Here is a 22,071-nt window from a genome sequence, read left to right as displayed (position 1 = left end):
CAAGGCCACGTAGTCTGGGCATCAGCCTGTGGGATTGACAAAAGCCTCCTGGTGCCCACCGCCTTAACCCCATCCACCAGCAGACGAAACCCACTCGGTAGCACTGCAATAGCAACAGCTTTAATAGTAATATTTTTTTTTCCTCCAAAAAAAGTTATTATTTTTGTTTTAAAAAGGAACATTAAATGTGAGTACAATAACCAGTTGCTGCACCAACTGCGGTAATGATGCAAAGCCCAGGCGCAGTTCTGGACGGGCTCGACAGACAGCAGGCAGAAGGCATCTGAAGGATGTAGCCCAGCCCCAGCAGGTGAGGAGAGCTGGGATTTCTGACCGAGGGAGGGACAAAGCAACACAGTGGTCGCCCCGAAATGTGCTGAGCGTTTCGCCACGGCTCACAGCATCCTGGGAGCCGAGCACAGCAAGCTTCGTGCTGCCGCTGAAATGTTAAGCTGGGCGTAGAGTACCTGAGGTAGTTAGAAAAACCAAGGGGAGGGCAAAAAGTAAAAGCTGAGATTCATTAGGGATGTCCCCATCTTGGAGTCACCAGAGAGTAAAACAACTGCCCACCAGGGTTGGGGCTGCCCTTGCCTGCTCCCACCAGCCTGGCCAAAGCCGTGCTGGCACAGGCTGGATCTCTCTTGCAGGAGCTGCTCCTTATTGCATCGGAGATTTGTTTTTGCTTGGTGTGAGGAAAACGTGCTCTTACAGTGCCCTGCTGTTGTAAAGAGAAAGGAAAAGCATCGCGGGCTCAGGTGCCGGCAGACCCTGTTTATTTCTGTGCTACGCTGCGTTGCATAGGAAACTCCTCAAAGCCCCTGAGGAGAAATTAAGGTGCTAATGGTTTCTGGTGGGGTCCTGTAAGGGGAGACTGCTGCTGGGGACGTCGTTTTGGGAAGAGGATGTAAAGCAGTGAAGCTGTGGGAGGACATTCTCTCCCGAGGCTGCCAGCACCATCAGATGCCTGCTCACCAGCTGCACCTGCAAACCTGTGGGCAGTGCCCCACACCTGGCTCTTCCAGGGAGCTCACATCACCTGTAGCCTCCTAGGAGAAGAAATCAAGCCTAAGTGTCACCACCTCCTGATCCTGATCCTGAGAGCCCGGCCACAGCAACCGCTCTTGTGTGCTTATACTGCCTTTGCCAAAGATGCCTTCCCCGCTCTTTCTGTTTTTTTTCTGGTTCAACCTGAAAGAAAACCACCCTTAACAATCCATCTTCCTCACTGTAGAGACTTTGCACCTCAAATAATGTTTCTGTGCAAAAATATTCCCCTCCCGTGTAAAATATGTCAAAGCTGGGGAGCAGAAGGAAGAGGGGAGGTAATCCAGAAGAGGCAGCTATAAAACATGAGGGGAAAGAACGGGCACTCGGTACCACATATATTCAGCTCAGTGGCACCGGTGTCATTGCAAGAGATATTTACAAGCTCAGCTGGAGTTTGGGAATCTCAAACAGCCCCATTCAAAGCCCTCAGTAATCAATGGCAATGAGTATGAGGGCGCCAGACACGTATGAAACATCTCCGCCGAGCTCTGGAATGGACTTCAAATTAGGAGGAACGTGCCCATGCACTTTGCTGCAATGGCAGAGCCACCCACTCCCACCACCACCACGGGCAGCAAGGAGCAGGGCTGTGTGGAGCCCCCAACTTCCAGCTTCTTCCAGACACGGTGGGCAGCACGCAGCTCCAAGCGCCAGGGGCAGCATCCCTTCCCATGGTTAGAAATGGTACCCGTGCATCTACAAACATGCATGAGCACCTCCCTACCCACAGATGACAAAATGCATGTCTGTAGATACATTTAACAAGGAAAAAAAACCAACAATTAAACAGGTGATACGTTCTGTAAGATGGGGGGAAAAAAGCTCCTTTCTGATTTAAGTTGCTTGCAGGGCTGAAGACACCCTAAATTCACATGGGGCTCTACAGTCAGTCTACACTGTGGGAGTTTACCAGAACCATTGGGACAATGCTGTGCTTCGTCTTAAATACGTATTTACATCGCTTGCGTTCATCTCTAAAATGATAATTTAAAAGCAGTCTCTACAACATACAAAACAGCAACAGCCTCCCCCCAAAGTGGTTACAGCCTTTACTGCTCATTACAAAAATTAGATTTTTTTATTTGTAAATGCCTAAAAAAAACGTGTTCTCTTCTGCGATCCCTCCCCGCCCCCCCGCTCCTTTTAAGTGTTTGAGTAAGAAATAGTTGAACTGGTATCAATCCCATATGAAAAGCCATCCCTCCTGGATGCCGTCCCACCAAGAGGAGGGTCGCCTCCTGCTGATTTCCAGTCCTGCTGAGAACTTGCAAACTTTGGCCTCTTTAAACCTGGGGAGAGCAATCTCCACTTCTTCTTTTTATCATCAACTGTTAAAAAAACAGGGGGAAAACACAGAAAAATACAGACACCACCAACAAATGAGACGTGGATGAAGACATCACTGTAGGGAGCCACACTAGATGGCAAAATCTTCGTGGTCTTGAGGGCTGAATGCAGCTGCCCGGAGCATGTCCAAGGAGTTGACGAGGATGAGGGTGCCGGTGAGATGCTTCCAACGCTTGGTGATGGGGTTCTTCATCTTGTCCAGCCCTGTGTGCAGATCCTGAATCACGTCCCGGTAGCTGTCACCCATCTGGCTGCTCCAGGTGAGGAGGAAGTCATACGCGGGCTTCCACATGGCCTGTGGGGCAGAGGGTAGGAGAGAAGAGCTGAATGTGAGGCTCGCCCTGTGCCCAGCATTCAGCATCCAACGAGCGGTACCATCCTCAATGCATTTTGATCCCAGATCAAATGTGCTGTGGGTGAAGACATCCCCCCACACTTCCCCCCTCCCACTCCATCACACCCAACTCCTCATTCCCCAAAAGCACAAGCAAAAACATCCTTGGGAAAATCCAAAGGGACCAAAGCCGGTCTGCCCTCACCTCACTGTCCACCACCCCGCTCTTGTCGCGGTGCGGGGCCTCGTAGGCATCCATCTGCTGCTTGGAGACCTTGGCCAGCTTCTCAGCCAGCTCCCTCCAGCGTTGGGCCACCTCCACGGCCGTGGTGAGCAGCACGAAGTCCTGGATAAGCCTGACCACCAGCCCTTGGCAGTCCATCTTCAGCAAGGCCTGCGGGATCATTAGGAAAAGCCAGGAAGATGGAGTCAGGGTGGGCCCAAATCAGGTGGGACCCACCACCTAAAAACCCACCACAAAATCCTCCCACCTCCTTTCTGGCAACAGCTGGTGAAATCAGGCCAGCGGGCAGGACAGAAGAGGCATCCCACTAATTGAACTGAGTACCCTACTCCTGCTCAACCAGGCATGCAGCTGGGGCTGCCCACCACGGCCTTATTTTGTAGGCAACGGCTCAAGATGTTCAGGAGCCACATAAGCAGTTTAAAGCATCTTAAGGCCTTTAATCAAGACAATGAATCCAGTGTGCTCTGTGCTGCTTGTACCCCAAGCCCAGAGGAGCACCGTCCAGTGCATGAACATCCATGACCCGCACCAAGCACCCAGTGGGCACAGGCCAAGAGGGCATTTGTGGACAAGGCCTGAAAAGCAGCCTCAGAACAAGGAGATGGAGAGGAGAAAATGCTTGTTAGGGAGACTCACAGCAGTGTGTTTTCTACCTAGCAATAATTCAGCCAGGAGTAAAGAACAGAGCAGGTAAAACTCTGTTCAAAACACAAAGCAAGTTGCAACAGGGAAAGCCCATGGAAAGGAACGATTTAAACGGTGATTATCAGAGGATCAACAGAACCAGCATCCCTCCACAGCCAAGCAGGAAGGACGAGGCATCCTTCACCGTGTGCCACAGCCAAGTGGAAAGCATAACGAGAGCCTCAAGAGCAAGCCCCATCCCTGGACAAATCCCTCTTCAGACCTCCAGTGTCTATGGAAACATGTTCTGTGTTATGGAACAGGAACCCTTTTATGGGCTTTTTGAAGCAACACTGAAACAATGCAAACAATCCCGAGATGCCCTGAGGGGCAGTTTACCACCCAGAAAGGTTTAATCATCACTTAATCATCCATCTCCCTCCATGCTGCCCGCCTCAGCAGCAGCAGCTCAGCAGGTTCATCATGCACTACAACAAGGAGATGGATTTGCCAGCTGCTGCCTTTCTTTTTCTTGGTGAGCACCCTCTTGTTTGCTTCCTGCCAGAGCTGCAAGGACAGCAGAACGAGGACAACAGCTCCAGGACAGCTGAGCACCAAGGGCACCACTCAGCATCTCAGCAGGGGAGCTCACTTGAGCAAATGCAAACCACAGCTTGGCGATAAAGAGGACAACCCCCATCGATGCTGATGTGAGTTTCCAAGGAGCGTGCTGTGCTGGCTTGAGCTTTCCCATTGGAAACAACACCAACATCACAGCAGCACGGGGAGGTTATTGCAGCAGTCAAGGACCTGCAGAAAAGCTCTCAGTGGTCCAAAGAGGGCCAGAACCACCTGCTCCCTCCTGCTAATTCCCAACATATTCAGAGCACACACGCTTGAGTAAGACTGTCAGGAATGGTTTTCAGGCAGGAGGATGGCCAGCTGGCAAGCAGGAGGATGGAGCCATTGCCCCCCACGCTCCTCCCTGTCCCTCTGCTGCCATCCCTGCAGCAGGGCTGTGGGTCACCATGTCCTGTCCTGACCCGGGGGTTTGGGCCAACCCGGCTGAATCAGCTCTGAAGAAGAAGAAGAAGAGGGGTTAAATCCTCTCAGAGACTGTTTATCAAGGGGACAGTAACAAACAGCTGGGGAAGACGGTAACATCTGAAACCACTCCAGCAATTTGCAAAGCAAATATATGTTGATTCCCTTATCTGTTCCCAGCTTACACAAAGCAAAGCTGGGCTTGAATCTAATTACTGCTTTGGACCAGCATTTGCTTCTACAAAGTGCTTACACTGGTTTCCTGCATTAGAAGTAGAAATAATAAACCCTCTCGTTAAGCAAGCAAAATACATTTTAAAAGAGCATTATATTTTTAATGGGCATTGAGAAGCGTTCACATCTCACATCTGTGCCGTATTCGTAACTGTGCAGAGCACTCAACGTCCAGCCCTCACCACGCAGCCAACAGGCTCAGGGCCCTTTGCTCTTGAAGTGAAGGCTTCAGGTGGTCCTAAGAAGCACAGATTTAGGATTGTGGCCCAGGATCTTCTCCCTGAGACCAGCAGTCAGCAAATGTGAACTGTTCTGAACCAGGCGGACGGTACAGAGGCGCTTTGTCCTTTCCTGGTCACACATCAGCTGATCTATTTCCCAGGGATAAGAGCACTTGGGAGAAACACAACCTGCTTCCAATGGACACAGGAAAAGGGAGTAGCAGCAGGAGATGAACAGAGAGGCATTACTTAGTAGAGAGTCCCATGCTATGAGTGGTGCAATGACTTGAAGCCACAGCTTTGAAAGAGATAATTCTGCTCCCCTCGGCTCAGCACGTTCACTCTGAAACCTACTAATAACCGGAGCAACACCTCCTGCCTTCACTTTGCCTCCAGGGAAGGCTCAGCCTGCAAAGAGAGCCCCAGGTGAGCTGGGAGAAACATGGGGCAGCAAAGAGGCGATGGGAGATGGAATAATCAGCCAAAGCACACATTATAGCAGGCACTGGGCTCCGTGCAAGCCCTTGCTGCCCAGCTGGGATTAGCAGGGCTCTCAACAGATGTAATCCTCCAGCAGGCGCTTTTGGGATTATGCTACAGCTTTCCTCCATCTTCCTTGGGTGCGTTTATTAACCTCATGGACACCCCGAGCCTGCTCCACCAGCAGAGCGTGAGGCGCAGCAAAGGAGATGGTTTGATATTCAAATTCCAGTTCAAAGCAGAAGAGCCTCCACTTTAAAACGCATCCAGGAGAGGCTGAATTTGCATCCCGGCTCTGAAATGCAGAAGCCCATTTCCAGTCTTCTAATCACAGCAAACAGCATGGAAGCAAACAGGCAGCAGGGAGCCCCGGGGGGAGTGCAGCACACAGACAGAGAAGGAGCAAACAATGGGGTTGAAAAGCTGCATGTGATTCCTGTGCACCCCTTTTCGCCTCCCTCCCCCGGTTTAATAATAATAAAGCCAAGATGGGATAAGCAGCCACGTGAGCTGTGGATGCACTGTGCCCTCCCTAGATCTGGTTGAACCATGGGGTGAAGCATCTCTCCTCTGTCCCAGAGGTGGGAAGCATCCCCGAGTTCACTCGTGCCTGCCAGTTGTGAGACCCAGAAGGAAGCGGTGATGGAAATGGAGTTTTTAAATTAGTTAATGATTTTTTAAGCAGCATTTAAATTAGAAAGCACCCTGGAGGGTCCAAGCGTTATCAGGCATTAATCACTGCCTGAAAGGGCTGAAGGTAGCTGCTGGGGAGGCGGAGATGTGGTTACAGCAGCAGCAACATTCAGAGTTTCATTAACCAGCGCGGGAATGCATCGGGTACAGCACTCTGAATACCTGCACCGAGGAACAGGAAGGCATCAACGATTTCCTTTCAGCCCCAGCAAATAAAAACAGGTCGTCTTATGTTGTCTGCAGAGCGAGGAGCCTGCGGGGAAGCTCACAGCCTGCAGGGAAGCTCACGGCCAGCCCTGTGCCACTGCTGCTCTCCCGTCACCCTGCTCTGAGCAGCCTGCTTTGCAGAGCCTCGGTGGGAGCACTGCCCCGCCAGCCCTGTTTGAGGGATCTGGTTTTCACCAGGGGTCCGAATTCAGAGCAGGACTGCCAGCAGCCCAATTCAGGATGCAGGAGCTAGGAGGGAGGAACAAGAGCACCTTGGGCTTGTGTGCCACGGCATGGCAGCACGAGATCCAAGCAGGAATACTGTGCTCAGGCTCTCCAGCACCAGGGTTGAGGACACAGCATTGTCCCTTCTCTCCTCCTTGGTAGAAAAGAGGCAGCATTCACACACCTGCAGTCACAACCAATACAACAAGCAGAAGCACATCTCCAGTTATCTGGAGAAGAAGAAGCTTACAAGTCCTGCAGCTCTCTGCTAACAAGCATAGTCATATTCTCAGCAGGCCGGTGCTGCTCCCTAGAAGCAGCATTTATTGGAAAGGCTGATAAGAACAAGGCTCTACCAAAACACCGTATCAACAGTGCAGGGTGAGAGAAGTGATGTCTTTCATGGCAGGCTTCACTCCAGCTCCAGAGGACCAGGCAGTGCACCCATTGTATGGCAAGTTAGGTCAAGTTTCTCAAATGAAACCTGGCATGGCTCTCTGCAGCAACCTGAGCACATTGGATTATACTGTGGTATGCGACTTCACATTTTCAAAACCACCCAAACACCCAGTGCTTGCTGGGACTCCAAAGGCTTGGAAATGTGATGGAGTTACACCTGCGTGCTGGGCTGCAGCCACCAACCACAGCGATGCTGCCTGTGTGTGTGGGAGCAGCACGTCACCTTGAAGCCCTGCCATGGAGAAGTGAGCAAACCCATTCCTTCCCCTCAGCAGCAGTCACGGAGAGCACACAGCCCAGCTGCAAGAGGTCTGTGTTAGGCTGCTCGTGTACCATTGCAATCCAGGCTGCAGTGCCTACAGGCTTTGAGGAGACAACCTGCGTGCTGCCTGGGTTGATGGGCAGAGAGGGAGGGGAGGGCTCGGTTTCTCTCTCTGATGTGATGACTAACTCCTGAGCAATGCTCCCCCCAGTTACCTTCACACGCTGCTGCTTTTGCTAGATGAAAAGAGTAAGTAATCCCAGATTATTTATTAACTAGTCATCAATGAAAGGGCTTTTCCATGCTTGGCTACTGGTGTATGGCTCTACCATGGCAATCCTGTGTACTCAACACTGATGTGAGATAAGCACATTTACCACTTCCCTCTCCACAGTCCCTTTGGGACAGTCAATGAGAAATACACAGATCTAAACAGTTCTCACCAGCAGAAAGCAAGGCCACTTGTTGCAAATGAAATTAGATTTAAGCACAACAAAATATATTCCTTTTCAACTGTCATCCCCCCCCAACACACTTGTTTCTTTCTTTTTTTTTTTTTTTCATGCAAACTCTTATGTCTTTGTAAGCTAAGGAGCATTTGACAGCAGCAAGGAGTTTACAAGCAGCACAGTCTTCCACCAGAAGGGCTCATCCTTCACCAACAGGCTCAGACACAGCAAGATCTTGCACAGAATGGGAAACAGAGCCAATATTCAGGATTAGCCTCCATTCAAGCATGGAAAATAAAACCCACTCTGGGACTCTGCATGAGATGCATCCCTTTGGGAGCAGTATGTTTTCCAGCAGCTTATAGCCCTCCTCGTGAGTTAGTAGGTCTGTGAGCCCCCAGAGAGCCTCATCTTTTCTTCATCCCCTCAGTTAGGCTGGCACAGCTTTTCCATGACCTACAGGCTGTCTTTGTCCCCTGGAGACAAAGGGAATAGATAAAAGAAAAGCAAGCCAGTAAAGCAAACAGCACAAAGCCCTAGGAAGCATTCAGCAAGAGGAGCACACAGTTCACCCCATTACTCACAGAATGATTAAAGGTGCAAAGCCTCCTTCTGAGGAACCACAGGGCCAGACACAGCCCTGGCTAGCACCTCTGCCCAGCCCCAGAGCAGGGGAGGGGTTGCTGAGGCTAGATGAGCTGTGGTAAAACATGGCACAAGACATGGCTGTGTCCCAGGCATCATAAGCCCAAGTGGCCCATGATCTGGAGATGCAAACCGTTGCCCCAAGCATAGCTTGGAGGTGTGGGCCAGGAAATCAGGTCTTACCCCAGATCCCAGTGCAGCTGCAGCAGCTTCCTCCCAGAAGCTCAAAAGACAAGCACATACAATGGCCAGAAGAAGCCCTCAAGAGAAGCTGAGTTGATGACACAGCCTACAGCTTGCCTTCTACCGAAACCCAAAGCCAAAACATTGTCCCACTGGCCAAACCCAGGCAGCAAGGTTACCCCTGCTCTCCTCTCATCTCCACCCAACTTAACCCTTTGCCGCCCAGCAGCTTCTTGGCTTCTCACCACAGTGCCAGCCTGCATAGCTCAAAGACAGGGTGATTTGGGGCTGCCCAAACGGTTCCTCATTCCAACCAGCACCTGCACCGAGATAGAGACTGTTGGAGGACACGGCTGCCCCACCTGCTGGAACCCACCATCACACCAGACCTCTTCATCACAGCGTTCCCTCAGACTAGCAGGCAGCAGCCCAGCTGGAGAAGGCAGGGCTGAGGTGGGAGGAAGAGCAGACGGAAGCAGCAGCATCATCCAGTAACTGCAGCCCATTGGCCTTCAGCTTGGATGCTCCCCTGGGGAATGCAGCATGGCATTTGGACATCCTTGCCTCTGGTACTCACCCTAATTGCAGCATCACAGCTGTGAGTCAGACTTTGGGAAACTATCTTCCCATTTTCCACAATAACACCAACACTCAGACAGGGCCTGCTATAAGGAGTTATTAATTGTACTGTGCTGTTAGGCAGAGGAAGTACATCCACAAGACATCTTCCATGAACTCCCCTGCAAAAATTTCCATGAGTCATGAAGGGCTCCGTACTCTTCATAATGCCTTACACGTAATGCTCAATCCTCACATTTCCCCATTTTTATTAAGAGAGGCTGGGACATGGAGCGCTTCATTTAGATGCAGTCCTCTTTACCCATGTGCCTACTCCTGATTTCCTTCTGTGCGCTGCGTGTTCCTACCCCACTGCCTGCCTGCATCACTGCTAAGCAAAGCTTGTGCTATTCTTAATTAAATTGGCCTTTCAAGACACATGAATTGCTGCAACCCAAATCTCTTCTCAACACACAGTCCTGCATTTTCTTTGGCCCACTTCCTATGAAATGCTAGAAGCTGTTCTCGTGAAGGCAGTTTCTCATTAGAGATTTCCAAAGAGCATCCTGGAAAAGCCTGCAGACAGCACTTCCCCATTCTATGACTCTATGACTTGAGCAGTGGCTTGCCTACCACACACCATACAGGAAAAGCATTTATGTTTCTTTCCTTTTCCCAGTTTTCTGCACAGTATTGCCATAAAAACCAAGACCTACATGACTGACATCACTTTGACCTCAGACTGAGGAGACCAGCAGCTCTTGGGTGACTCCTTGATATGCGTGCACATCTTCTGTTTATCACTGAAGGCTGAAATACAATACCCAGCATCAAGATCCAGCTGAGTGCTAGGAAAGCACTGGACTGAAATCACCTTGCTTCGGAGGGCCTCCAATTTAGACACTTCCTAAGCACGCCTGCTTCACTCACACAACACGTACAATTTTTCACCTACTTAATTCCTCATTTACAGCCACGATCCCATTAGCCTGTCAACGCATGTCACCACAGGCCTGAATTCCCATTCAGCCTGCCAAGGACCTTAAAACTGCACTTCATTTTTCAGTTAGGAAAAGCTGAGTTAGGAAAGCTTAGCTCCCATTCACCCCAATCACTCTGACTGTAGCACAGGGAAGGAAGATGCCCTCATCAGACCTTGGACTCACCATCATCAGCTCCTTCTGAAAAGATTTCCTGTCCTTGTTCTCTGTGTTGTTGCAGTCTTCCTTCAGCTTCTCCAACACAGAGGCCACTCGCTCTGGCTCGCTGTCCAACTCTGATCGGCAGAAAAACGTGAGTGGTAAGTTCAAATAGCCCAACGCATCGGCGAAGGACCTCCAACTGCTGAGGTTCTCCATGAGAAGAGTCCTCACGGAGGCATAGATGTAGGTTAGGAATTTGCAGGGTCTGAGGATTTGCTCGAGCAACAGGCTGGTGGTGAGATCAGGCCCAGAGAAGTAGCTGGGTTTGACCTTTCCAACCACCAGCACGTTTTTGGTGTGCACAAGGCCAATTTTGCCCTGGTAGTAGCCAATATACCACTCCTTTGTCCACAGTTGTCCCTTCAACCTGATCTTCTCCTCACTGAGGAGGGCTATGACATCTCCCTTCTTGTACTCCAGCAAATAGTGATTCTTGCTTTGCCGCACCACTGTTTTCAGCAGTTTGCCATACTTCAAGCTCAACACCGGCCGGTCCTGAAAAACCGGATACTTGGCAGTGGCAGCCAGAGGTGAAAGGATGATCTTTCCAACCTCGTTCTTCTTGAGGAACCGCCTCTGCCCTGTCGGTTTGATGGCACTTTTAGGAGGCGGCTGTGGTGTCTGGACGCAGAACTGGGTCAAAATGGCATCCTTGTCATCTTTGACCTGTATCCTTAGTGTGAAATCCGAGAGCTCGTTGGGGTCGTGGGATGCAATGGGGAAGATAAGGCGACTGACCTTGCCCAGCTTCATCTGGAAGCCTCGCACAATTTTGGCTTGCTCACTAGCTTTCACCTCATAGTTGGTCATGTTGGAGAACATGCAGAGCTTGAGGTCCTGAGGCCGGGACAGAGTAAACTGGTGCTTACCCCAGAGCTGAAGGGCAACTGGAGCTGGGCTGTGGGACTGCCTCGTGACCTCGTTCACTAGGAGAGTCTTGGGTGCACATTCATGCCCAAACACGGCCACGACTGTTTTAAAGGAAGGGTGAATATGTTTTGGGCCGTAGACACCAACTGTGATCTTCTTGCTGATGTAATCCCAAACAGTGTAAGGATAGAGGATGTTCTGCCCTTGAGCTACAGCAGCGATGTACATGCAAGGCTCTAGGTTCTCCAGCTGCACCTGTATCGTGTCCCCATAAGAATAGCTCAGCTGCATTGGCGTGTACGGCCCCTCTTTCATGTCACTCCGTAGGCACTGTAGTCTTACCAAACTCTTGCTCATGATGTCATTCTTGACCTCTGCAGATACCTTCATCTCCAGAATGATGAAAGTTTTCACCTCCATGTTGCTGAGTTTGATCTGCAGGACTGGGCTAATGGTGCTGCACTTGTCACTGTTGAGCTCCAGTGGCGGATCTAGCATAGCTTTCATAGAGATCTGCTGTGTTTCCCCAGGGCACACATGACCCTCTGGCACATGGATGCTGATGTTGGTGTCTGGAAGCTGAACAGCTCCACCAGAGCTATCCAGTTTGCAGACAATGTTGGTCTCCACCGGTTGTGTCTGACCCCAGCCAGGATTCTGACCAAGCAAATCCAAGTCATGGCAAGACCTGGCCAGCTTCCTATGGTTCAACCATGCGGTCCTAAAATCTTCCCGGCTCTGGAATTGCTCAGGAGTGGGAGATTTTAGACCATTGAAAAAACCAGACTGTGCCGGAGTGTCCGACTTTGCTTGCAGAACTGACAGCTCAGACAAGCTGTAAGAGCGTTTGCTCCTGAAGAAGGGATTGTCCCTTTTCACGGGCTCTTCCAGGTCCAGCCTGTTTGTGGATGGAAATTCATCAAAAATGTTACCCATGCTGCTATTGGCAGCCGAGCTAGAAACTGTTGAAGTAGGAGGCCCGGTGTCAAAGAGCAGCAAGTCAACAGATGCTTTGGAGTTGGGCTCTCTGTCTGAGCCGGTCAACGTCTGCAAATTCCCATTCAGAAATGGGTTTGTCTGGACACCATTCAAGAAAGGGTTATTATTGTGGGCTTTCACAGAGTTTCTTTTCGCATCAGTCCATTCTCCAAGCAGGTCTAGCTCCCTGACCCCCTCGTCAGGGCTCTCCAGTAGATTGTCTATCATCCCACTGTCCGTTAAGGAAGAGTTGCGGTAGTTTACAGGCTGGACGTAGGAGGAAGGGATGTAACCCATCTCTGTGGTATTGTGAGCATACCACCACTCGCCTCCCGATGTGTCTAAGACATAAAGATGGTCCCCCTTAGAGAACTTCAAAGTGGTGAAATTAGTTGGACAGTAATCTTTGATTGCTATTACTTCCTTTGCATTTCCAAAGGATGTGGGATTGTCAACCAGCAAGGCACTAGGAGAAGGCACTGTGAAATGAAATAGAAAAACACTGTAAGCAATCCATACAGTCACAAGTTACTTAAAATCATTTATTTCAGGCAAGCAATCCACACTACATCAAGCAGTGAAGCCAAAGTAGTTTCAAAGCATCTCCAACCTACAGGTAATTTCTGTTTGCTACCGTTTTTAAACAAAACTATTTCCTTTACTACATCTGATACATTTATGTCGCAAGAGCAAGTGCCTTCTCGAAAGAGACAGGCATCAAAACAACTAGGAAGAGCAGCAGGAGTTGAGACAGGAGACAGCAATTTGTTATCATCCCAGGGTAGCAAGGCATGTGGAGAGAAAGTGGGTAAACAATGCAGTAAAGTGTCTTAGCAACAAGCCTCCCTCTTGATTTAGGACCTCACTCAGCTGCTTCTCTAAGAGACAGCCTCTGAACTCACTGATGAATAATGCACAAAAATCTGTGTTGGAGGGAGCTCCAAGAGAGCCAGAGTCCCTTCTTATCAGCTCTCTCTTTTTGCTGGCATGTCTGGGTCTAAGTTCTTAAGGGTAAATAGCAGGCACTCCCTAAGTTTTCACATTTAAAACAACAGAAGTTAATTTTTGGAGGGCTCTAAAGGTGTGCTGCATGGGAAGAGGTGACCCTTCAAGGCCATTAACATACAGATTTGGTCAGTGGTATCTCAACATCTTTGGCCACCAGCTCTTCAGCACTGTCTTTTTTCCACTTACGTTTCAGAGTAAGAGAGAGCTAAGAGTACCCACTAAGGGCACGTCCATATTTCCTCAACAAAACTTAGCTCCTTTTACAAAGTCAGGTTCCTTGAACCACCACAAACACTGTATTGACCACCCACGGACCAAGCAGCACCTCCAGTCTCCCTTTCAGCAATGTTGAGCAGCAGGGCTGGCTGCAAGCTGTTTATCCAGTACTATCTGATTGCAATTGCAAGCAAAACAGTTCAATTAAGACTACACATGTTCACTCTATCGCTGTATTTATTTGGTTTTGCTTTCACATTTAGGACTTGCTTCTGTTAAAGATCACTTTAAGCTGCAGATAGTGTTTATATCAGCATTCAAATGTTTGTTATCTTGTGAGACAGACCTAAGAAAATAATGCCTGGGGGGGGGGGAGGGGGGGGTGGGGGAAGAGGAAAGAACAAAAACACAGGATGTCAGGATGCCCGACAGCCCTACAGAAAACAGGGAAAGCTAACAAAAAAGATGTGGTGCAGCCATGGCACAACTCGTGATACCACTACTGAAAAACACAGCAATGAAAAGTTCTAGATGTAAGGACCACAGGGCTCGAGTATTAGGAAAATAAGAGCTTGTACACACTAAGTGATTCATCATTAACCTACTTCCCCTGCACAGCCTCTGCCAGCAGGTAGGGAAAGTTGTGAGCACATTTATTCAGTGTAAAACAATATAGAAACTCTGTGCTGAACCTATTTTGCCACCCGGGCAGGAAGTGGCTGTTAATGCAGCTATGCAGCTCTGCGGCCCAAACCATTTGCTGGAGAGAAGCTGATGATGCCCTCCGGATGCTCTCTAATATCTTTGTGTCCTTCTTAAACTGTTGTGCCCCAAAACTGCACCCAGTGCTCAATGTGAGGGCGCACCACTGCAGAGTGAGCAGAGCAGGACAGTCCCTTCCCTTGCATGAATATGAGCATGAGTAATTACTCACAAGGATGTGAGTAATTCCTATTTTTGCATTAAAAACAAACTAATGTACATCAAGAGCATTTGATGTTCGGGACTCTCCTTGCTCCTTGTGCAAAAACAATTGCTTTGTTGCATGTTTATTTTTAAAGACCATCAGCACATGCTAGCTTCTCCTTCTGCCTTGGGATCCATTTATACCGAGGGAATGGGAATTCTCTCTCATTTGAATCTGTCCTGGGGGATGGAGAACCAACCCTGAAGCTGCCTCGTCACCAGCCTGGCAAATCCATCTCTTCTCTTGCACGTGACACGGTGGCCCCAGGCTAACGCCTGCCCTGTCCCCTGGTGGTCATGGCCCCCCCCTGGTCCCCCACCTTTGACATCGCACAGGCTGCTTTCTGAGAAGCCCTCGCTGAGGTCGATGAGCGTCCCCTCCGACTTGCAGCGCAGCAGGCCGCTGGAGTTGGCTGCCCGGATCCTCTGTGCCGCCATCTTGAGCTCGTCGAGAGCCTGGGCAGCGCTAGGTGGGCATGGCTCCTCCACAGACCCACAGAGATACCCCCAGCACCTTGGGGAGCCCGCCTGCAGGTAAAAACAAAGGCCAGCATGTTAGCAACGCCTCCTGCTCTCGGCATGACACCCACACAACGTACTTTGCAAGATGCGAGCTCAGTACGTGCCACTGCTTCAGCCTCAGGCTGACTCAGGGCAGCTGCATCCTTCCTTTCCCATTTGCTTATCAAAGAAGCACTCCAGATACAAAGCCATCTGCACCTGTGTGCCGGCCCTGCAGTGCTGATTCAGGAAAACTTCCTCCTGTCAGAGAACCACGGAATAATTATGGTTGGAAGGGCCTCGTGGAGGACATTTGGTCCAATCCTCCTGCTCAAGCAGGGACACCTGGAGCAGGCTTGCCCAGGACCACGTGCAGGAGTCACACTGCCATATTCTCCTTAAAGCATCATGATAGATTACCTTGGTACTCCTAATAATCTAGGTCTGGTCCGCAAGGGCAGCCTGGCCTTGGATTACACTGCTGCTCATCTCCACCCTGTACAAAAAGCCCTCTCTGCTTTCAGCAGCTGCTCGCAAGGCACCAGCAGCACAACTGATCTCAAAGGCAACACGCAATCTATTAATCTGTGCACACCTTCAGCTCTTCTCCCAGACCTCACCAAAAGGGCCATCCAGAGATGCTGCCTGGTGGGACATCACCTGCAGATGCAAACCTCTTCTCCTCTGCCATAGCAGTGGTGCATGTTCTCCTCCACTGCCTGGCTTTGCACTGCCATTCTCTTCCCTGCTTGCTCTCTTACCCTTTCTCTTTGACCACCAGCACAGTGGCTGATGGTCAAGCGCTGGTAATAACTCCTCTGGTGTCACTGAGCTGTGCTGGAGCTTGGAGTGTGGCCAGGAGGGCCAGGGGCACATAGGCAAGCAAGCCTGCAGCCTCTCTGCTAGCTAAAGGCAAGGCTGCAGTGCAAAGCCTCAGCCCCACTTGGCTCTTCCAGGTTTGCACCAAAGAGAGGTACACAAATAAAGCCCTGCGCAATCAAAAGCTGTATCAATCCAAATTCTCTGCTTGAATTCAGCAACCGAAACGACTTTAAATCCCCTCCTATCACTGCTCTCCCTTCCTCCCTACCTCATACAGTTTTTTTTTCCCCCTGCTTCGAAACCAGATCAAGCAGAAAATAACCCCAAACCCAAATTCCTTAGAAGGCAGAGCTCTGCTGGGAACACGGAGATAATGGGAATGTGAAGACAAGCAGTGTTTGGCCGCCAACTGCCTGGGCTGCAGCTGGCTGTTATTAAACCTGCGGGTCTGGAGGCAATGAGGAACAAGCCCTGAAGGAATCAGTACCCTTTTCTGGAATGTAGAAAGAGGAAATTTGCATCCGGGGAGGGAGAGTCAAAGCAGGAGATAGTCCAGTCTGCTTGAGATGCTTCTCAAGCCATCTGAAGTCTGGTATGCCAGGAATGCAGTCACCGTAAGGATGCAGGAGGCTGCAGACAGAAAGGAAAGGGAGAAGTTTTGCACAAACACTTTTCCCTTTGAGAAGAGCGTTGCTTTGGGTTCTGCTGGAACTCAGCAGGGCTTTGCAGGCGCTGAGAACTGGGCTTACAGCCACAGCTGTGCTTATCAGAGGAGCTGGGTAAGACAGGGAACTTGGAGAAGCAGTCAGTGGGAAGCAAGGAAGGGAGGAAAGATGCTCCATTCAGCTGGCACGTTTCAAAAAGCTGCTGCTAGTACAGCTCACCCCTCTGCACATCACCAACACAGCAAGCAGTAATGCCAAGCACCATCACCCACTGCTACAGATTGCATGTCTTCCTGCTGGTGTGCAATGTCCCTGACTCTTACTGCCTGCCCCAACATAACTGTGCAGAAACGTGGTAGGATCCTGCAGGAGTTTTGCTTGATTGGAGCTCTAATTGGGCACAAACTGGGTGTGCAGCACTGTTGTCACAGCAACAGCTGAAGTGGTAAATGTTTCCCAATATTAGCAATTATTGCACACAACCGAAACACAGACAAAACAAACACTCTGACTGCCCAAAGGTCACCCCTGCTTGGTGAGCGCTGCACAAAGTTTTTTTCTGAGCAAGAAAGAAACCAGACAAATAACTTCCCCATGAATCAAAGTGCAAGCCATGAATGTATTTTAAATACCTGCCTGGAAGTCCAGTGTCAAATATTTTCGCTATCAGTAGTCAGAGCTGTGCACCAACATACCCACAAGCCTCGCCGTGCCTGGCACAAGCAGGGATGCTCCCCATTCCAGGACTTCCATGAGCACACTGCAAGCTTTATGTTAAAGATCTATGGCAGATGTGACTGTGTGGAGAAACAGCTGGAAAAATAAGCCCTAAATACATCCCAAATTCCCAAAAGACGGCAAGAATGTACATTAAAAATGACTGATTAGGGAAAGCTATTTCCTCTGTTGGTTCTATCTCGGTCTGTTCTGGATGTAGCAGCGCTATCACACACATGGGAGGATGGGTGTGCATGCACTCTACTGCAGTTTTCGGGGGGGGGGCTGTGAGGAACTGTAAAGGGATCGGAGTTCTGGGGCTGCTGGCTCCAAGGTGTGAACCCGAGATGGTTCTGAATGCAGAGCCAGGGCAAAAAGCTCAGAAAGAATAAGCCTGCTGCTTCAAACCTGGATTATAGGAGAATAAAAGGGGACGGGCCAGTGCTGGGTGGGGAGAAACATGGGTTGCAAGGGCAGGAATTGTTTAGAAACTGCTGAGACAATGGTCTGCAAATTCATCAGAAAACACTTTAAATATAGAATAGGAAAAACCCTACCTCCAACTGTTTATCCACAGTGATAAACAGCGTCTTTATTGAATGGACGAAAGGATATGGGGGGCAAGGTAGCAAACAGCTCTCCCCCCTACACACATCCTTGTCGGGGATGCACGTAGGGATGAGGAGAGCAGCCCTGCACAAGGGTTAAGGCTTAGCAAAGCATCGCATGGCTATGGACAGGAGCACCCCAGGGCTGTTTCACCCCAAATCCCAACCAGCAGCACCAAAAAGAGCTCACTTTCTCCCTGTGCTGGCACCGTATGGGGTGAGAGCTGCCTCCTCCCCGCCCCATCTGCTGGATTTCTGCACCCCGGGGGACATCATGAGCCACGGGACTCACATCCTGTGACTCACCCGTAAGGGAATCGCACCACCATCTGCAGCAGGGACTTGTAGAGTGGATTCAGCTTTGTGTTAGCTGGGGTTAGGAATAAGGCCAGCAGCACTACGTCACGTGCTGGATGGATGGCAGCCTTGCTGGCAGCCCACCACACCCCATTGCTACCAAAAAGCTTCTGTCACAGAACATGAAACTGCACAGAAAGGGTTACAAGGAACTTCAGCAAACTCTCTAGGGTGGCTCAGGCCGGAAACCAAGATGCAGCCTGGCCTGCTGCCACCACTCAGCACTCCATTCCTCCCTGCTCAGCCCCACGGAGCCATCACCATGCCCAGCCCTATGGGGACAGCAGCAAGCCCCATGCTTCTCACTGCTCCCAGCTATCGGCAGGGCCAGTCCCATTGCCACAGCATGGGACAAAGCATGCACCCACCTCTGGCTGTTTACAATGGTCATTACCTCCCTGGCTGGGCACCTCTATTTGAGTCCAATTCTCATGCTGGATCAACAGCAAGGCCCATATCTTATCTAGAGAATTTAATCACCGCTGAATTACAAATCAAAGATGTAGCACAGGCATCTCAGCCATGCTAAACTGGATTAGTAGAGAAAAGCAATTTCAGGAGAAATACCCACTGGCAGGGTAAGCTCCATGCCTGTGAGCAAAGGAATACAACTAAAGCATGAAAACACGTAGAATCAAAAAACCCCGGGGGCAGGGAGAAGGCTTTGCTCTGAGCACTGGAGTGGTTTCCAGGGAGCAGCCCCAGACATGGGGCAAAAGGCACAACCCCATGGAGCACCCATCAGCACTGCCGATCGTGGCCAATGCTCACAGCAGTACATGAAGAAAACCCAAGCAGTGTGAGCAGTGCACAGATTGGGACAAGGTGTCACCCACCAGCATCTGTGTGCTCGGCTCCATCACATGCTGCAAAACAAGGTCACCTCTGTCTTTGTCAACCCTCTTGCATGGCACAAGAGCTGTGAGAGGCCCATCCTGCACCTCCCAAACCAGCTGCATGAAAATACCCGTGGCTTGCTCTGTCTCATCCTTCCCAAAGCTCCAGGGCTGCAAATCCCACCATCACTAGCTCCTTCCCAACAAGGTGGAGGAGGAGAGCACGGCAGCAGTGAGCCTGTGCTCATACAACAGCCGGTGATGGAAATCCCCCGGCTGCCAAGAGTTTTTGCTGATAAGACCTGGGAGGGCCCACTGGGCCAGCTGGTACCAGGTACTGGGGTGGAGATGGAGCCAGGTCCTTCTGGGTCCAAAATAAGAGCGACAGGTGCAGTAGTCGTGCCAGGAAAGGGTGGTGGGGAGGAGGAAACTCTTCCCTCCCTATCCCACATCTCCCAGCATGACCTTCTCCTTGGGTACTATACAAAAAGCCCATCGAACCCTAAGCCCGCAGGATGAGTTCAGAGGAAACCTCCCCACTCTGGCTGCATGTACCCCTTAACAAGATGCATCTTCCAGGCTGGGATCAACTCTCACTTATCAGCCCCAAGCTATCGGGCACATCAGGGCTGCATCTTGCCACAGACTGTAAGGCAGAAAGTGTAGAAAGACCATTTCATCATACTCCTTCAACTTCCCACGCCAAAGCCAAGAGCAACTCCAGTCACTTGTTAATTATTTTTCATCTACCTTTTGCTTCTCCAAAGTCAAGATCTCCTGGCTCTCCTCAAAAATTAGAAGTGGTTTGAGTTAAAACATCAACCAGATTCTGTTACTGCAGTGTGCCATTTCAGCAAAGAGACTAAGCCATGTCACTGTCTCATTTAAGAACTTGGTTTTCACCCTACAGATTCTTCATCTTCAAGTCCTTCCTCGGGACTTTCTTGCCTCATCCCAACACCTCCAGGTATTCAAGGCCAGGTTGGATAGGGCCCTGTACAACCTCATCTAGTGCCTAATTCAGTGGCTGGCGACCCTGCCCATAGCAGGAGGTTGGAACTGGATGATCTTTGAGGTCCCTTTCAATCCGAGCCATTCTATGACCACACATTACAACATAGCCTTGGGCAGCTGGCACTGTCCTTCATTTGCTCAGCACACACCCAGCAGAAAACACCCCGACCATCCAGACTTGTGCCTGCTTTTTCCACTCTCCCAGCAGATGTAGGGACAGGCAGGGAAGAGCTGCCCACTACTGCTTTTTCTCCAGAAGCCCGGCCCAGGCATTTTGGGCCACACACCCTGGTGATTCCCAAGAGAGGAAAAACGGAGAAAGTGCAAAGCAGGAGCTGAGCAAAGCCCCAGGGAGACCATGAGGTTTACACAAACCCATCAAATTTTAGGTCCCTGGAGGACTGAAGGGCACTGCTGTTGGTGGGATGGGCAGTGGGGAGCAAGAGGCATGTCCGGAGGATGCTCTACACTCCCATCTTCCTCCTCCCCTGAGGATGCTGGCATGCAGTGAGCTGCAAGCTGCCCCCATTTAGAGCTCTTTACAAGCACAGTGCTCTTTGCTGGCTCCAGAGTGCTGGGGATGGCGAAGCTGGGAACTTGGCACATGCGAGCAACTCAGCTAGCAGCACTTGGGGGCACCGGCAGCACTGCAGGGGAAAAAATGTAATAATTGCTGAGCACGTGTTCCTGGCGTCTGCTGGCACCTCCAGCCAGGGTATCCATTACAGCTTCCCCACTGGGTGAGCTACCCTTTGTGAGCAATGCAGGGAGGATGGGAAAGCTTCCTTTTATAGCAATGACTTTGGAGCACGAGTCTCATTGAAAGTCAGTGCTGGAGATGGATAGGCAAGTGACTAAATACAGATCTGGTGTCTTTGGGGTAAGAGCAGAGCCTGATGCTGCTGCCAAGCTGCCTGGGAGCTGTCACATCAAACCCACCTGAAGAACACAGCATGCCACCGAGTCCAGGTCACATAGCACAAGGGGAATGTCCCATATCAGAGCTGCCAGACAGAGGTGGAGGAGAGCAGAAGGGGAGCAAGTGGCAGGTTACCTACAGAAAGGGATCCAAAATGACTGGCAGCTCTAAATCCCGACAAAGGGAAGACCTTGGAAACCTTGCTTTTCTGCCAGAGACTTGTTCTACTCTTGGATGAAGAGATGCAACGTGTGTAAAGCAGTATGGCTGCATCATACAGTCCTTCAGGCAGGAGAAGACCCTTAAGACCACCAAGGCCAACCATCATCTAACAGCATCAAGGCCCACCACTAACCCACGTGCCTCGGTGCCATGTCCACACACCTCTTAAACACCTCCAGCAACAAGGACTCCACCACCTCCCTGGGCAGCCCACCCCAACATGGGACCACCCTCTGTGCAAAGAGATTATGTGATGGTGAGAAAGGTTCAGAACACCTGGAAAGGTATGAAGGTGCTGATAGGCTCTCACCAGCTTTCTTTGATGTTCACCAGCCCTGCAGACAGTTCAGTTTCCATTAACCCTCCTCTTTCTGCTGTCCACACAATTCTTTTCCAATATAGAAGCACTTCCTAACTCAGGTGGGAAAGCCCTAAGGTTCTTGCACAGCTGCAGATGTTGTCTCCTGCACCAGGCAGGGAGCTTCTTCCAGCTGGGACCAGCAAAAGCATGAAATCTCAGAATCACAGGAGCAAAGCAGAGAAGCAGAAACCCAAGGTCCAAACCCCTGCAGGGAACAGGAGCACAGCAAGCCAGCTCTTGAAGGGCACAAATCAGACCAGGTGCCTGTAAACGCACAGAGATGAGCCGAGCAGCACGCTGACACAGAAGAGGCAGCGCTGGGAACCACTGCTGCGAGGCACATATCAGCAACTCCAGCAAAAGCACCTTCCCACCCAGGCTCCCGACGCCTATGTGTGCCCAGAGGATGTTTGCTGGGGCTGAGGAGGGCAAAGTGCCAGCACTTCAGGAGCACGGCAGGCACTGCCTTCGTAAGCACCCGGGCAACTTTCCCTGCCCTCTGCATAAGCCTCATTAACTTGCTATCAGCTCAGAAGCAGAGCGGTTTGGT

At 50.6% G+C, this 22,071-nt stretch overlaps 1 protein-coding gene across 5 annotated transcripts in view; it reads right to left on the bottom strand.

The window, feature by feature from the left end:
• Window positions 1–104: 104 nt before the first annotated feature.
• The window catches only part of SH3BP4 (SH3 domain binding protein 4), a 32,890-nt gene continuing 10,923 nt past the window's right edge, over window positions 105–22,071 (bottom strand). For 3 of the 5 annotated variants that reach the window (XM_046944024.1, XM_421882.8, XM_040703944.2), the window contains exons 2-5: window positions 14,820–15,027; window positions 10,426–12,788; window positions 2,934–3,122; window positions 105–2,689 (exon numbers count right to left, since the gene is read on the bottom strand). In XM_046944024.1, the coding sequence (XP_046799980.1) occupies window positions 2,465–2,689; window positions 2,934–3,122; window positions 10,426–12,788; window positions 14,820–14,937 (2,895 nt within the window). In that variant the 5' untranslated portion in view covers window positions 14,938–15,027 and the 3' untranslated portion in view covers window positions 105–2,464. Of the gene's footprint in view, window positions 2,690–2,933; window positions 3,123–10,425; window positions 12,789–14,819; window positions 15,028–16,309; window positions 16,453–20,958; window positions 21,074–22,071 lie in introns of all 5 variants that reach the window. The other 2 variants (XM_046944023.1, XM_004942501.5) reach the window with 2 other exon arrangements.

The sequence above is a fragment of the Gallus gallus genome, chromosome 7, assembly GCF_016699485.2.
Source record: "Gallus gallus isolate bGalGal1 chromosome 7, bGalGal1.mat.broiler.GRCg7b, whole genome shotgun sequence".
Classification (NCBI taxonomy): domain Eukaryota; kingdom Metazoa; phylum Chordata; class Aves; order Galliformes; family Phasianidae; genus Gallus; species Gallus gallus.
Note: the sequence above shows the minus strand (reverse complement) of the source record. Positions and strands in the feature narration are given on the sequence as shown.